The 18,569-nt window shown below is 37.7% G+C and overlaps 1 protein-coding gene across 1 annotated transcript in view; it reads right to left on the reverse strand.

The window, feature by feature from the left end:
- FANCL (Fanconi anemia complementation group L) overlaps nt 1-18,569 on the reverse strand; it is a 71,364-nt gene that overhangs the window by 40,533 nt on the left and 12,262 nt on the right. Inside the window, exons 2-4 of the mRNA XM_003787934.3 lie at nt 18,331-18,389; nt 16,813-16,873; nt 10,732-10,788 (exon numbers count right to left, since the gene is read on the reverse strand). Coding sequence (XP_003787982.1) covers nt 10,732-10,788; nt 16,813-16,873; nt 18,331-18,389 — 177 coding nt within the window. The remainder of the gene's footprint in view (nt 1-10,731; nt 10,789-16,812; nt 16,874-18,330; nt 18,390-18,569) is intronic.

The raw sequence follows: 18,569 nt of genomic DNA on the forward strand, positions 1-18,569 counted from the left end.
TATAAATTCCTTAAATGTTCATATGATCTGGACTATCAAAGATATTAGAAAAAAATAAAATTTTAAAAATCATCCACATTAAATAACAAAAATCAGTTCAAAATCATTCAAGTTCAAAAATCATTGTGACAAATATAACCCTCACATAAAAGGTTGAAATTTTTGTGCTTTAAAGTATATAATCTTTTACTATCCCCTTATTATAGAGACTATATTAACTTGAGATAATATTAGAAAAATCAGATTTCATAAAATGACATTTTAAAATCAGGACTATTAACTGGACCTACTTTAATCTACTTCTAAATCTCCTTTAGGATAAAAAAAAATTATAAAAGCAGATTTAGAAAGCTAAGAATGTCAGTAGTGATTTAAATTGAGAAGACAAGGCATATGTGGCCTTTCTTATAATCTAAATGCCTAATCATATCTAAAAAACAGCCTGATGGGCCCCCAAAATAAATTTGTACTATTAAGATTATCCTCTACTAGTTACAAAATAGAATGAATTAATATAGTATTTCTTTTGAAATTTCTATTTTTATTCTAGAAAATTATTGCTATCTACAAACTGAAGGTAAAAATAAACTCAGGTAATAATAAAAATGTATTTTGATCCCAACCTTATGACATTTATAAACTCTAATTTCTACTCTGGAAAGTCAGACAAGTTACTCTATAACTGTATCAGAAAAAAGGGCAAAGGCAGAGAAGTAACATGTAGAGAAGGAGGCAGAAGTATACAGCAGAAAGGCTTTACAAACAGAAGCTGAAGTTACAAATCTTGATATTAACAGTCTAGTTTTGAGCCCTTAGTCTCTCAGTGAATCAGGTCTAAAATAGAAATAAAACAACCTACCTCAAAGGGTTCTTTTAAATAGAGATAACTGGTCGTTTATTCAATATATGTGCATACCCACTATATGCCTAGTTATTATTAGAAAACTCCAAAAGAAATTTACATTTCCTGACTAAGTTCAAAAACTACTGATTTCATTTGAGCATTATTCTCAATACTTTGGTGATTATATTATAGGAACCCTATTATTCACAACATAGCCTAACATAACTGAAACTAAAATTCTTACATTTTAAAACATACTATCTTAAATGAGCAATAAAATCACTAACTTTATCCACAATTCCTGAAGAAAGCTCTCATTTTTATTCAGAAATATAATAGCAAATGTACTAAATAGAATCAGAGATTTGAATATTTTTAAAGTATTTCTTCAAGATAAATAACAGTTAAGATTGATTCGCTTCACTAATAAGTACTTAATAGGAAATGCTACATATAGTTTACTCTGGTTCCCTCAGTCTTTATGTTTGTATGTTTTTTAAAAAATTACAATAAAGAGACAAAAGACATTTTTCAAGTTATTCTCCAATGGCAGAAAGATGTAAACCAAACATATTTTATTTTTTCACCTTGTCTTTTTTAAGGTTATTATTATTCATTATTATGGCCTTTAATGAGATTTATAATCAATTTTCCATCAAAATACCAATAACATTTTTCAAGGAATTAGAAAAAACAATCCTAAATTTCATATGCAATCAGAAAGAAGCCAAAGGGCCAAAGCAATACTAAGCAATATTAATACTAATACAAAAATAAGCTTAAGATGTTAAAGACTTACACGTAAGACCTGAAACAATAAAAAATCATAGGAAAAATTAGGAAAAACTTTTCCAGACATCAGCTTAGGCAAAGAATTTATCACTAAGATCCCAAAAGCAAATTCAACAAAAAAATAAATAATGTACTTTGCTAAAAAGTTTCTGCACAGTGAACAACCTCCAGAATGGGGGAAAATATCTGCAAACTATGAGTCTGACAAGGAACTATTAATAATATCTCGATCAGTGATTTTCAACCAGTGTGCCATGAGAGGATCTTAGGCATGCTGGGAAAGTTTTTAAAGATCATTAAATTATTTTTGAAAGAAGTTCAAAGCACAGTAAGTTTTTGAAACATTTTATTTCTTTTCTATTAAATCATAGCTGTGTACATTGATATAGTCATGGGGTACAGTGTGCTGTTTTTATATACAACTTGAAATATTTTCATCAAACTGGTTAACATAGCCTTCATGTCATTTTCTTAGTTACTGTGTTAAGACATTTATATTCTACATTTAGAAAGATTCACATGTACCCTTATAAGATGAACCATAGGCATAATCCCACCAATCATCCTCCCTCCACCCATCCTCCCCCCTCCTCTCCCCTCCCTCTCCCCTCCCTCTCCCCTTTCCCCATATTCTTCGGCTGTATTAACTTTTTTTTTTTTTTGATCAATATAATTTAAGTGTGCTGTGGAAGTTTAACTATAGGGTGAAATATACTGTAAGATAAAAAAAATGGCCAGGCGTTGTGGCGAGCGCCTCTGGTCCCAGCTACTTGGGAGGCTAAGGCAGGAGACTCACTTGAGCCCAGGAGTTGGAGGTTGCTCTGAGCTGTGATGCCACAGCACTCTACCCAGGGTGACAGCCTGAGGCTCTGTCTCAAAAAAACAAAAAACAAAAAGAATGGAAAAAACAAATACTGCATGTTCTCATTTATTAAGTGGGAGCTTAATAAACACTGCATGTTCTCATTTATAAATATAGAGTGACATAACGAACATTGGAGACTCAGAAGGAGGAAAAGCAGAAGAGGGGTAAATGATCAAAAATTACCTATGGGTACAATGTACATTGTTTGGGTGACAGATACCCTAAAATCCCTGACTTCACTATCATAAAATACACCCATGTAATAAAAAAACAGATGTACCTCCCAAATCTGTCGAGATAAGAAAATTAAGAGAAAAAGAAACTTATAACCTATTTTGATAATCCTTATTAGTGTTTATAAATTAAATTAATAAATCAATATTAAACTTCAGAAATTGACTTTAAGCCCTTGCTTCTGATCTGAACTACTTTATAAAAGCGCTACCTCAAAGAGATGTTATGAAGATTAAAATAAAATTCAAAAGAAATATCTAGCAACTAAACACTCAACATGTGGTAGCTGCTGCTAGGAATTAAAAAGTCTCATAAAGAACCAAAAGAAATAAGGCAGCGCCTGTGGCTCAAAGGAGTAGGAAGCCGGCCCCATATAGCAGAGGTGGTGGGTTCAAACCCCCCCAAAAAAAGAAAGAAAGAAATATCAAATTGCTTTCGACTGTTAGTAGCAGCATTAATATTTGTAATTTTGATATAAATATACAGATAGGAACAAGCATAGTAAAATATAATTAAAAATCATAACACTGTAATAATGTTATTAAAAAACCAACATTTTCAGAATAAAGAGATACAAGCAAAGAAGTAAAAACCCTTAAATGCCAAATGTAAATTGGAAGTACCAATATGAACACCTGATTAATTACACCCTTTCTAAAATGTATTTTTTCATAGTTTTGTCCACTGAAAATGCATAGGTGCAACAGCAATGAACATATCAGTTTTCCAGACTGAGGCATCCAAAACCCATGGCTCAGTGGAGAAATGGCTGATTGCAGTTCTGGATAAGATGAGTAAATAAGCCTGGGGGCAACTCATGTCAGAAAGCAAAGAAGCTTGGGTAAAATTAAAAGAACTCAGAAGCCAACATGAAAGGGCTGAATTGACCAAAACTGGAAAAATGTAAGCATCAAAAGATAAAATGACTACAATATATTAAAGTTAATCAAAAATGTAAAAGCCCACAAGTTCTTTAGGATACTAAAAAAAAAGAAAAAAATCTTTAGTTCCCTGTGGCAGTTGCTAGGCACCAATTCATTATTCTATAAATTGGTTGTTTAAAAAGGGAAAAGAAACAAGCATTTGCAAATGCTCATATCTCCAGTATGAGCTGTGCCTCAAATTAAGCAAATAACACATGAAATTCTCTATAGAAGATTTTCAGCTAATAAAGGCAGAAAATGGAATTTTAAAAATCACCATCTATAAATCCTAATGAAAAAGTGGATGTAAGCAATGACTATCATCGGATGCGGAAGTCGTTAAGTAATTGGCTGGTGGGATACTTTATATTAGGTAAATCCAAATGTATTGATCAATCTTAACTTTACTATAAAATAAGAACTATCCGTATCAAGTACATCCTGATGCGATATAATAGAAATATAAAGCACCAAGTACTCTTATCACAACAAACGAACCTAAATCTGCCAAGATCTCCAAATCTAATTGCCAGACTGCAAAGAATGAATATCTAACAAACCAAATCCAGAATGTGGGAAACTTTATAAGACATATAATTTGGTTTATTCAACAAGTAGATGGAATAATAAAAAAAAAAAACGTAGGGTGAAGAGAACAAGCTGCTATAAATTACCTTTATAAGTCTTACATAAGACTTAAGAGACATTTCAACTAAATATATGCCAAATTTTCCTGGCACGCAGCCATACCTATTGTTTGAATACTAATACAAACAAAGCAGCCATAAGGAAAAATTATTAACTTTGCTGGAGTTACAATAGTATATTTAAAAACAGACAAAAAGCACTTAGCCGCCAGAGTCAGAGTGACACATTTATGGAGGGATGAATGTAATATCCAGGATTTCCTTTAAAATACTCTAGTCCCCTTCTTCCAGAAAAGTAGGAAACAACAATTGACGAAATGTTCAAGTTAGGTCACAGGCCGATGGGTATTCACTGTAATCTTCCCTCTTCCCTCTTCTTTGTTTATGTTGAAAACTTATTATACAAGTTTTTTTAAGAAAATAAAATTTCAAAAAAAAGAAAACAATAAAATGTCCATAGGATAAACTAAATAATCAAGTATTTTATGCAAAAGTGATTAATAATTAATTATGCAAAAATGATCACTTACTGTTATATAACTATAAGAAATGAAGCCTAATGAGTTCTTTAGAAATTTGTGCGTAGGGGCAGAGGCAAGATGGCCAACTGGAATAGGTTTTCCACAGAGGCTCCCATCCACAAGAAGAGTTAAAGGACAGCAAGCCAATGGTTTGAAGCTGAGCCAAGACAAAAAGTTGAAGAACGCACATCAACCCTGCTGAGGCAAGCTGCGACCCCAAGGAAATGAACAATAGGTACAAAATCCATTTCTAAGCAGATGGGAGTCCCCTCACTCATGAGAAAGGCTTGCAGTATACTCTATACAAACAAGCAAGCAGAGTTCAGATCTCCTCCTATTTTATCCCATGGGAGAGACCCTCTAAAAACTGGAACTCCTTCCCTAAAGAGGACTTATGAATGTGCCATGACACTCTCCTGCCAGGCATAAAACTGTATATACTCTCTATCTGCAATTCTGAACTTCCAAGCACTCCCCTCCACTCTCACCCTGAAGTTGGAGTCCTGTCCCCCATGGAGTCCAGAATCTTGAGCATTTTCTCAAGAGGTGTGGACAGGGAATGGGCTGTTGCTGGTCTGTGCTCATTCTGCAGCAAAGGAGTAAGGAGAAGACAGTGAACTGAGGGAACCATACAGGAGAGCAGGAGAGGGAGAGGAAGTGCCCCAAAGCACAAAGCAGCAGTGGCGGGAACAATAGGGCTCACATCCCTGAGGATATTTTGGAGAGACACTCCCTTGCCTCTCTGGGCAATCAGAGGAAGCCGGGCAGCTTCTGTGGTGGCAGTCACTGGCAGAACAGATCTGGGACAGTAACAGTAACGCAGGCCCCACGAGTAAAGGGTATGGCCTAAGGAGTAACCTGCCTGGGCGGGGTGTGGCAGGAACAAATGCAGAGACAGCATACTCCCAAGCATGGCTAAGCCAGGACTGCTTTAGTGAGCACCCGGCCATCAGGGGATCATCACTGAGACAAAGGCAGGCAGACAGAGGCTGGAACTGACAGCTGAGTTTGACCTCTCACCACGCCCACCCCAACACAGACTATAGCTGAGACAGACATGCCAGCTCTGGGCAGCAGCACAGATCAGGGACGAGTCACAGTTTCTGTGAACTCAAACAGTGCCTGGTCTGCAGAGGAATATAGCCAGGACAGAAACAAATTCTGTGATATTGTTCTGTTCTGTCAGCAACATCAATCAGGGGCTGGGCTGGAACTGAGTGAACCACGTCAGCCTCCATTAAGCCCCCCAAATTGTCAGGCCTCAGCTCCCCCTGCAGCATAGTGGCAGAGAGCGGTGGCCTAGCTGAGGAGACATAGATCTCCCTGTGACTCAGGCAAGCACAAACCCCTGGAGCATCTGCTCATTGAAAGGAACTGGGTCACAGCCCTGCAGGGTTACCAGTGTGATAGAGGTACAAGGTAGGGAAGGAGGCATCAAACGTCTCAGACTAATTCATTGCCTGGATGGGTCCTTCTGACCTCACAGAGCACCAGAACAAGTTGCCAGAGAATTCTTGAATTCTCCCAGATGAGACCAGTGCTGACTGGGACAATTGATTTGGACCTCCTGAAGTGGACCAATCACCTGAGGACTATCCAAAGTGGTACCCTGGGTGTGTGGTTCTGGGAAGGTTTGATTTTCCTTTTCCAGTTGTTGCCTGTGTGGGGGGTGGGGTGACTTACTTGCTGGTATTTCTCCACAGCTCAGACTTCAACCCAGAATAACTGATTTACTAGAGTAGGAAAGACCACCTGAAGACAAGACAGAGCTACTTACCCTACCACAACAACCAGGTCCCCAGTTGCTCAGGCCATAGCACTGTGCAAGTCCTTTGCAAAGCTCTAGGGGAAAAGGTACAGACACAAGTCACAGCTCTTGGGCAAAGGGCTGGTTAATCACTATTCCAGGAGCCCCTAAACCACCTTCACCTTATCTGCTCATCTAGCCAAATGGTGTAAAATAATCATGAGGTGGAATGAGCGAAAAAACTCCCGTAACATGAATAACCAGAGTAGATCAACTCCCCCAAGGAATGACATGGTAGACACAACTGAAGATCCCATTCAAAAACAGAGGGCTGTGATGTCAGAAATTGAATTCAGAATTCGGATTACAAATAAGATTAATGGATGAAGGTAAAGTTGGAATTAGAAATTCAAGGAGCATTTCAAAAGTTATCTCAAGAATTCAGTGAATTCAAAGACAAAATCACCAAAGATTTTGACACAGCGAGACAAGAATTTGTAGCCCTCAAATATCTGAGAAATACAGTAGAATCCCTCAGTAACAGAATGGAGCAGGCAGAAGAAAGGATTTCTGACATTGAGGACAAAGCTTTTGAACTCTCCAAAACACTCAAAGAAGAAGAGAAGTAGAGAGCAAAACAGATCCTTTTGTCAGAGAGCTCTGGGATAATTCAAAGAAAACTAATATTCGCCTTATAGGAATTCCTGAAGGTGATGAAGTAGCTTCAAAAGGCACAGAGGCTCTTCTTCACAAGATTATGAGGAGAACTTTCCAGACATGACAAGAGATTCTGGGAAAAAAAAGTTGGTTTTGTGAAAAGGTCACTAAAATAGATAAATCTTTGGCTAACCTAACCAGGAATAAAAGAGTAAAATCTCTAGTTTTATCAATCAGAAATGACAAAGACAAAATAACAGACTCATCAGAAATTCAAAAAATATTTAATGAATATTACAAGAAACTCTATTCTTAGAAGTATGAAAATCTGAAGGAAACAGACCAATACTTGGAAGCACGCCACTTTCCTAGACTTAGCCAGAATGAAGTGGAAATGTTGAACAGGCCTATATCAAGATCTGAAATAGCAAAAATATACCAAATCTCCCTAAAAAGAAAAGCCCAGGACCAGATGGCTGATTAGAATTCTACCAAACCTTTAAAAAGGAATTAGCACACATATTACTCAACCTTTTTGAAAAGGTAGAAAAAGAAGGAATACTACCCAACATATTCTATGAAGCAAACATCACCTTGATCCCCAAACCAGGAAAAGACCCAACAAGAAAAGAAAATTACAGACCAGTATCACTAATGAATATTGATGCAAAAAAATATTCAATAAGATCCTAGCAAACAGAATCTGGCAACACGGCAAACAAATTATACACCATGACCAAGTGGATTTTATCCCAGGGTCTCAAGGCTGGTTCAATATATGTAAATCTATAATTATAATTCATCACATAAACAAATGGAAAAACAAAAACCATATGATTCTCTTAATTGATGCAAAAATAAAAACTTTTGATAATATCCGGCATCCTTTCATGATCAGAACATTTAAGAAAATGGGTATAGAAAGGACATTTCTTAAACTGATAGAAGTCATTTATAGCAAACTCACAGCCAATATAGTAGTGAATGGAGTTAAATTAGAATCATTTCCACTCAGATCAGGAACCCAGGCAAGGTTGCCCATTGTCTCCCTGCTTTTTAACATTGTAATGGAAGTCTTAGCCATTGCAATTAGGCAAGAAAAGATGATCACGGGTATCCACATAGGGTCAGGAGAGATCAAACTTTCACTCTTTGCAAATGATATGATTGTATATCTTGAAAACACAAGGGATTCTACTACAAAACTCTTAGAAGTGATCAAGGAGTACAACAGTGTCTCAGGTTACAAAATCAACACTCATAAATCTGTAGCCTTTATATATACCAACAATAGTCATGCTGAAAAAACAGTCAAGGACTCTATTCCCTTCACAGTAGTGCCAAAGAAGATGAAATATTTGGGAGTTTACCTAAGAAAGGATGTGAAATAAAGAGAACTATGAAACTCTAAGAAAAGAAATAGCTGTAGATGTTAACAATTGGAAAAAACATACCATGCTCATGGCTGAGAAGAATCAACATTGTTAAAATGTCCATACTACCCAAAGCAATATACAATTTTAATGCAATCCCTAATTAAAGCTCCACTGTCATACTTTAGAGATCTTGAAAAAATAAAAATAATACTTCGTTTTATATGGAATCAGAAAAAACTCGAATAGCCAAGACATTACTCAGAAATAAAAACAAATCAGGAGGAATTATGCTACCATACCTCAGACTATACTATAAATCGATAGTGATCAAACCAGCATGGTACTGGCACAAAAACAGAGAGGTCGACGTATGGAACAGAATAGAGAAGCAAGAGATGAACCCAGCTACTTACCATTATTTCATCTTTGACAAGCCATTTAAAAACATTCAACGGGGAAAAGATTCCCTATTTAACAAATGGTGCTGGGTGAACTGGCTAGCAACCTGTAGAAGACTGAAACTGGACCCACACTTTTCACCATTAACAAACATAGACTCTCACTAAAGATTTAAACTTAAGACATGAAACCATAAAAATACTAGAAGAAAGTGCAGGGAAAACACTTGAAAAAATCAGCCTGAGCAAACATTTTATGAGGAGGACCCTCCTAGGCAACACCAAAAATACATTACTGGGACCTGATCAAGCTAATAAGCTTCTCCACAGCCAAGAACACAGCCAGAAGCAAGCAGACAGCCCTCAGAATGGGAGAAGATATTTGCAGGTTATGCCTCTGATAAAGGTTTAATAACCAGAATCCACAGAGAACTCAAGCGTATTAGCAAGAAAAGAATAAGTGATCCCATCTCAGGGTGGGCAAGGGACTTGAGGAGAAATTTCTCTGAAGAAGACAGGCTCACAGCCTACAGACACATGAAAAAATGCTCACCATCCTTAATCATCTCAGAGAAACGCAAATCGGAACTACTGTGAGATATCATCTAACTCCAGTAAGATTAGCCCACATCACAAAATCCCAAAACCAGAGATGTTGGTGTGGAGAAAATGCCATGAAGGCTATGTTAACACTTCTACACTGCTGATGGGAATGCAAACTAATACTGTCCTTTTGGAAAGATGTTTGGAGAACACTTAGGGATCTAAAAATAGACCTGAATTTGATCCTTCAATTCCTCTACTAGGTATATATCCAAAAGACCAAAAATCACATTATAACAAAGATATTTGTACCAGAATGTTTATTGTAGCCCAATTATTAATTACTGAGTCATGGGAGAAGCCCAAGTGCCCATTGATCCATGAATGGATTAATAAATTGTGGTATATGTACACCATGGAATATTATGCAGACTTAAAGTAAGATGGAGACTTTACCTCTGTTATGTTTATATGGATAGAGCTGTAACATATTCTTCTTAGCAAAGTATCTCAAGAATGGAAGAAAAAGTATCCAATGTACTCAGCCCTACTTTGAAACCAATTTATAGCTTTCATATGAAAGCTATAACCCAACTACAGCCCAAGAAGAGGAGGAGGGAGGAAAACGAGGGGAGCCAAGGGGGGAGGATTGATAGAGGGAGAGTAATTGGTGGGACCACACCTACAGTGCACCTTATAAGGGTACATAGCTAAGAAAATGCCAGAAAGGCTATGTTAACCAGTTTGATGAAAATATCTCAAATTGTATATAAAACCAGCACATTGTACCCCATGATTGCATTAATGTACACAGCTATGGTTTAGTTAAAAAAAGAAAGAAATCTGTGCCTATATACAAAATTATTTATATATCATATTGTATCTTTATGTATGACTCATTCATTTCTCCTTAGATGTTAAATTCCCCAGTGGGTCGAAAATATATTTTATTTCTTTACCACTTACACAACACTAGGATCAAGGGTATCCAGTTTGTAATAAAATCCAAGTGGTTCCAACACACTGTTCTATTTCGCATACAATTTAAGAAAAGTACTATCAATATTTATGCATACAGTAAAATGAAACACTAAACAACTAAGAGTTGAGAAGATTTAAATTCTAACAATGTTTTTAAAAAAAATCAAGACTTTACAATAACAATATTAGGAAAAAAAACTTACCAAAATCATTTTCAACTCCATCATAAAACTCATTAGATCAGGTGAGTGCTGCATTCTCTAGATCAAAACATTTCCAATTAATTTCATTTGTACATTGAGTATTCTATTCATTGAAACTAAAATGAAATATAAGCCCACATGAATATAAAAAAACATCGGCTGTATTTACATCTGAAAAGTGTAAGAAGTAAAGTATTGGTCATCAACCTCAGTATTCTCATCAATTTCATTTTGAAAGAATAATTATAGCCTTCAAGTCTACTCTGGTGAGATATATTGATTTTTATAAGAATGTCAGTTAAAACCTCACATTCCTCTGTTCTTTTCACCACTATTTTACTGCCATATTTAGCAAATCTAGCAAACTATATCATTTTTTAAAAAGTAGTATGAGAGTCATATGATTAGAGAGAAGCATAAAACATAAAAATCAGGAAATCTAGAGCAATAAATGAACAATAACTAATCAACAGTACACTGTGCTTTCTTTTCCTTTCCCTTAAAACCCATATATAATTATTATTTTCATCCTTTCACAACTAACCCATATTAAAAAGGAGTCATTCATTAAAGTAAAACCTATTATAATAGAGTAGCAAAAAAATAAAAACCTCTGAAGTAGAATAAATATTTAAGATTTAAAGTTTCATTTCCTTAAGATCTTTCATTCTTAAAATGACTATAGAATAGACAAGATCAAGATGGTTAACTAGGTTGACCACACATGGATAGTATGTGCTTCCTCCACAGAGAGAAGCCACCAGAGTAGTAAGCAGATTCTCATATCTTAAAAATCATCATCATCTAGAAGAGAACACTAGGATTCAACAGGGAAACAATGGGAAACATCAAAAGTAGGTGTGGGATGGGGGGTTCAGGGCAACTTGCCTGGCCAGGGGCAGCTAACAGCCAGGAGTAGCTCTTGAATGCGTGAAGTAATAAAACAGAAGTCTCTGGGGCTCCACTCTCCAAAATGAGGGGTCTTGACTACGAGAGAATCCCCTGACTCATGCAGGTCTCAGGCCTAACATAGGGAGCTCCTCAGAGATTGCTCAGAGACACTGTTCCAGAAAGGAAACTCAGGGGGAAGAGCTGTCCACAGACATCCAAGCCTAAAGCAGCCTGAACCAGGTGTCATCCTGATAGCCTGCATACCAGGGAACCACAGGCCCACCTCCAGCCACTGCGTGGGTCCAAGGAGTGATAGAGAAGCTGAGGTGCTTCAACATAGCCCCGGGAAGGCCTCCACAGCACTGCTATGGGCTGCAGATGAGACTGAGATGTATATGGACAGCATTTTCCAGTTTCTCGTCCCTGGTAATACCTGGCTGGGGCCCCAGCCTTTACAGTTCCAAGTTCAAAGCAACGCTTTGTGAATTTAGGAAAGGGCAGTGCCCAAACTCTTGGCCTGTATGTGTGCTTGCAGCCCATCTGGCTGGAGAGGGGCAGGTTTTTCTGCACTCCATGATGGTACTCACCATCCTGCAGCTGGATGCTGTGGGACCAAATCTCAAGTGAACTGCATCCCCTCAGTCTCCTGCCAGCACAGCCTACCTAAGAAAGGCCCTGTCCTCTCTGGCCACATGCCCAGGGCACCACTATAGGAGTGGTGTAAAGCCAGGCAGTGCCCCACCCTTGGGCTGCATTTGGGCTGACCCAGGCCTGCCCAGCTGAAAAGCCCAAGTTCTCCTACCTACTCCAAGGACTATTTTCACCTGCTACAAGCTGCAATGAGAAAGACACAAGTAGATGGCACTCCACCCAGCATATTCTCCAAAATATCTGCCAGGAAGAGGTACCACCATCTCTGGTCACAGGCCCAAGGTACTATTTTGGAAGTGTACAGCTGGGAAACCTGAGAAGGGACATACATGGAGATGGCACCCTCCTTCTTTTAGCCACCCAAATGTGGACACAGACGAGCTTTTGGTATGGTGAGCTATAAGTCCCAGGCTTGCAAGGGGAAATACAGTCCCAACAGTACTCTGCTTACCATGACTGCATTCTGCAGACAATGTGAGCTCACTTCCCTCCTTTCATGGACAAGCTGGGTTTTAGCAGCTGTTGGGACCTGGGAATCTCAGCCCCTGGGTCTCTACATTGCTGGATCCACAACCAACACTCCCTAGTACCTTCTCAGACCACAGGAGCCTTAGGGAGGGACCACTGGGTCCGGAGGGAATTATAGATCTCTTGGTGTTTGCACATTCAAAGTGGGCCACTTCCAGCTCACAGCACACCAGAGGCCAAATTAGGACAAAGGGAACCAGAGAACCAACCACCAACCACCCATTATTTGGGGCCTTCTCATCCTCCTCCCCTCCTCTGCCCACTTCTCCAAATGCAGCCTCTACTTTGGACTGGTCAGGAATCCACAGAGGGAGATTTATAAGCCAGGGCACTTAGCACCTGGTGTCTCACCTCTGACATAGCACTATCACACCCAGGATTCCACAGAACTTGGGATGCACTCTAAGAAGATATGGCAAGTGCTTTCGTGTTCCCCGAACCTACTGCCTCAGCTGAGGGAGTACAGCACTAGCAGTCCTTTCTCTGAGGTACACATCTCCACTTGGAGGAGCCTGCCCTCCTTGGAGGTGGAGCCCTGGCACAACCACACCTCCCCAACTAGAGCATTTCAGCTACAGCCCACAGCCAGTCTGGTAGCCCTGCACAAAGCAGGTGGAGCTGCTTCCACTGCTACAGCTGGTCAAGGTGAAAGCTGAGAGTCTGGGTGTTTCTGCACCCCTGAAGGACAGAGATAACTGTCACTTGGGAGGAAGGTGTGAAGGAAGAAGGTATCTAGGGAAGAAGACTAGAGGAGGAGAAATTAGCATTAAGAACTCTGGCAATATGAAAAAACAGGCTCTCTCTAACTTTCCAGCAATGAACTCCAAAAGGAAATACTTGAAATGTCAGACAGAATTCAAAATATGGACTACAGGTAAGCTCAGTAGAATCACAAACAAACAAACAAAAATTTAGGACATGAATAAAAAATTTAGTAAAGTAACAGATAACCTTAAAAAAAGCCCAGACCATCTGGAAATCATAGAGTCAGTGGGCAATTTCAAAATACAGTGGAAAGTCTTAACAACAGACTAAACTAAACATAATGAAGAGTTTCATAACTTGAAGACAAGGTTTTTTAATTAGCCTAGTCTCTAAAAAATAAAGAAGAAAGATTCAAGAGAAATGAATAAAATCTCTAAAAAATATATGAGATTATATGAAATGCCCCCAAATAAGAATCATAGATACCCCTGAGGAAAAAGAAAACACAAAAAGCATGGTACATCTATTTGAGGAAATAATGGAGGAAAACATCATTGGGAATGTAACTAGTACAACCTCCAGGGAAAACAGTATGGAGGTTTCAGAAGAACCAAAGCAGACCTACCGTTTGATACAGCAATCCTGATCGTGGGCACTTACCCTAAGGAAAGGAAGCCCTTCCATACAAAAGACACCTGCACCTGTATGTGTATCACAGGAAAATTCACAGTTGCAAAGATATGGACCCAAACGAAGTGCCCGCCAACAGATGAGTGGATAAAGAAAATGTGGTGAATACTAATACACACACACCCCCCATAAAATACTCAGTCATCAAAAAGAATAAAAATATCTTTCTCATGTTCTTACTTGTAAATGGGAGCTAAGCAATGGAGGGACTTAAAAGACACTGGAGACTCAGAAGGGGAAGCTTGAGAGGGGAGTGCTGGATGAAAAATTGCCTACTGAGTACACTGTACACTATTCAGGTGAGGGGTACATTAAACGCCTAGTGCAACTCAGCCACACTTCAAAAAAACCACCATACCACCTAAATCTATTTAAATTGAAAAAGTTAATGTTTTTTAAAAAATCTACAAAAGAAAGCAAAAAAAAATCTTAAGTTTTATATTGTTTTTAGACAGAAAAACAAAACCAATATGTAAACTTGTTTACTCTTTTTTTATTATTATTTTTCTTTTGAGATAAGAGTCTCACTCTGTCAGCCTGGGCAAAGTGTCATTGCGTCATCATAGCTCACACCAACCTCAAACTCTTCTGCTCAAGTGATCCTCTGGCTTCCCCGTAGCTGGGACTATAGGATCTGCCACAATGCCCAGCTTGTTTTTTCTATTTAGTAGAGACAAGGTTTCGCTCTTGTTCAGGCTGGTCTTGGAACTCCTAAACTCAAGCAATCCACCCACCTCCACCTCCCAGAGTGCTAGGATTACAGGTATAAGCCACCATGACTACTCTTTTTAGATGAGAAAAGTAAGACTCAAAGTTATGTGAACAATGCACAAACAATATGATTCACATCTTTTTTTTTTTTTTTTTTGCGACAGAGCCTCAAGCTATCCCCCTGGATAGAGTGCCATGGCATCATGCTCACAGCAACCTCCAACTCCTGGGCTCAAGCGAGTCTCCTGCCCCAGCCTCCCAAGTAGCTGGGACTACAGGCGCCCGCCACAACGCCTGGCCATTTTTTGGTTGCAGCCATCATTTTTGTTTGGCGGGCCCGGGCTGGGGATTCAAACCCGCCACCTTAGGTGTATGTGGCTGGAGCCTTAGCTGCTTGAGCCACAGGCGCTGAGCCTATGATTCACATCTTAACATAGCTTTGAGTGGGCATGTTTGTAAAACAAATTGTTAACTTCTATATAATATAGAAGTTAGTTTATTACAGATAAATAATAAATTATATCAAGCATCCAGAAACTACAGCCCAGATATTAAATCTAGCTCAGTATCTGTTTTTGTAGACAAAGTTTCACTGGCATGCACTCACACTTACTCATTTACTTTGTCTGAGGTTGTTTGTCTGTGACACCGTAAGGGCAGACTTGAGTAGTTATAACAGGGACCTTACGGTCCATTATGCCCACAAAATTTATTACCTGGTCATTTATAGAAAAAGTTTGCTGACCTCTAGCCCATACTTACTAAAACTAAAAACAATACAAGGGAAGAATAGTAATATTGACCTGGACTTTGAGATAAAACACTAATGAATACCAGATTCTAACTACCCAACTGAAGGACAGAGGGAGATAATTAAGTAAATGGGGCTTTTTCTGAACCCTCTTGGTGACTTGGTAGAGAAAAACCAAGTTATAGATCTTACTATTATACTTGGCCTTTATTAACAACTTTTTTCAGGGTATTTACATATGTCAACACACCATTTCTTAAACTTCAGTGTACAATATAAATAGTCAATGGAATGAGGGTAGGGGGTGGAAAGAAAAAAGAGATACAATTTAAACAATCTCTTTAAAAATTTGTGCCATTATACTGCCAGGTTAACAGCCTACATTCCACAAATCAAATAATTTATCTCCTATACTTCTTTGTGGCTTAGTAATACAAAAAGTGACAGTCACTGTCAGTTATCATAGATAATAACCTGCCTTTAAAATAGAGAAAATAGTGGAAATCGGGAAAAAAAATTCAAATGAATAAAGCATCAAAAGAAATGCAATTCTACTAACATTTTTCTTAAAGAGGCGTTTTATTATTTCATTATTTTGCTTCGGTAACAGTGATTTTTTTGAAGTTTCTCTAATCTTCAAAGGAACATTCAAGCAGATCCTGAACATTAACTAAATTAATCCCGCCTATAACTCACGTAAGCTGCCTTTATCTCCTCTCATTACACAAGTATACATGATCCTAAATGATTTCCACCACACCCTTTCTATTGCTAATCTAAACTCCACTTTTGCTACCAGTATCCTACAGCTCTAAATGGGTCTGGATTTTTTTTTCCTATCACCACTATTCAGTCTTAAACAGAAAAAAGTGATGGATAAAGGTGAGTGCATTTGAAGAGCCTAACATCTCAAAGAGGGAAATCAGTCTCAACACAAATGCTGCCTAGAGAAATGCTTGAGGATACAGAAATAGAAAACACATTATATATAATATATGGATCCTTCCCATACTTCATATACAGAGATGAAACCTAGAAATCTCAGTAACTATTAAACCAATTGGTTACATTTTGCAAAGCAGGTCTTTAAAAGAAGAGTAATTTAGTAGTTTCTTACCCTCATTTCAAATATAAACCTTTTAAAAAGGACTTACCTGTTGGACTATTTGATGGTATCCACTAAGTATTGCCTTCAGCTCCCAACTACATAGTAATCTAAAATTTTAATGGAACAAAAACAGTTTGTTCATTATTCTGAATTGAAAGGGAAAAACACATTTGTTTGCTAATGTAAACATGCATGTACATACAAAAGAATACTATAAACATAATTTTGACAAATTAATAAAATTTTACTACTGATACTGTAGAAAGGTTTGTCTTCAAATTGTTGATACTAATTTATTTCAAAATATAAATAACTGCAACCAGTAAATGACAGGCAAACATCTTTTAAATCTTTTAAAGTCTTTAATGTATCCAAAGCAAGATTTCCATTGCATTAGATCTTCCAAGGTAGATTTTGAAAAAGCAATAGTTTTTATCATAATATATCACACCTTTTATTTGAAAAGGTTTTGTAATCTTCCAACTCCAGATTAATGTTACTAAAAGAATGCATAATTTTAATTGTGTAAGTAGTGATAGGTTAATGTTCACGCATTTACTGGCTCACCTCAGCTGTACTCTCAATGCCGGGAACTTTTCTAAGGACTGACTTTTACTTACCTAGAAGTAGGAAGCCTCTATAAGCACTGTTAACTATTCCTTCCATAGGGTTCTCTTTATTTGACCTGATGAGACACCAGTGTTCCTCTTTAGTTACTGTCCTTTGAATGCTGGTACGCCCTCAAGGTCCTGTTATTGGCCTTCTCTTTTTGCTTCCCAGATAGAGGCACCAGAAAGTCATATTCATACTATGCATACCTCAAATCCTATGCCGTGACTTCTACATATATCTTTACTCTAAGCTTCACACTCTAGTTCCACACCAATACACCACTACCTACAAAATAGTTCCTCTTGATATTTCACACCCAAGATGCCTTAAAACAATCTCCCTTCCATTTCTCACATCTGTAATCTCTTCTATAGCTTAGTGATCTGAAACAGGAACTTGAAAGCATCCTCCACTCCTCTTTCCCTCACACCTATACTTCTAGTCAGTCACAAAGTCATCTCGGTTCTACTCATAAATATCTCTAATTCCTTTTCCTCCACTCTTCCTCTGAGGTATGCAGAAGCAAAATCGAGACATGTGGTAGTACCTAAAATTTCAGTCTCACATCCTGACTAGTTGTCTCTACCAATACTCCCTGTTGGTACCTGATTCATAACAGACTGAACTGATAGAGGTCTTTCTACACAATGAATGTACACAGAAATAATTATCAGTCAACAGTTGGAAAGAAGTCTTCTAATCCTTTTGTATTATCCCTGTTTGGTGCTGTTTACATTTTTAAATGAAAAAAAGAATTAGAGAATTAAATGTGTTAACTTTAAAAAGCACTTCAGCACCAGGGAAAACTATTTATAAATGCTATATTTATAAATGCTATATGAGTTTAGAAAAATCAGACATGTTTCTTTCCAATTGACTGAGTAATAAGCATTTTAGATTGACCTGCCCCACCAAAATGCATGTAGTAATATAAAACTAAGCACCACATCACCTTGCCTTCTTCATCTGCAAATCTTCAGGCAGTAATACTCTAAGGTGGAAGTCTCTTCCCTGTGAAAAATATTGAAAAGATTCACTCAAATTTTCATCTTTCACTTAACGCTAAGATAAATTAAACACTGAATCACTAAGCAAAGGCCGTGTTTTCCTTATTTTCTAAACAGTATCAAATTTATCCTAATCTTCATATTTTTTAAAAATCAAGTAACAAAGTATTACATTTGAGGGGCA

The sequence above is a fragment of the Otolemur garnettii genome, unplaced genomic scaffold (genome assembly GCF_000181295.1).
Source record: "Otolemur garnettii isolate 467f Iridium unplaced genomic scaffold, OtoGar3 scaffold00024, whole genome shotgun sequence".
Classification (NCBI taxonomy): domain Eukaryota; kingdom Metazoa; phylum Chordata; class Mammalia; order Primates; family Galagidae; genus Otolemur; species Otolemur garnettii.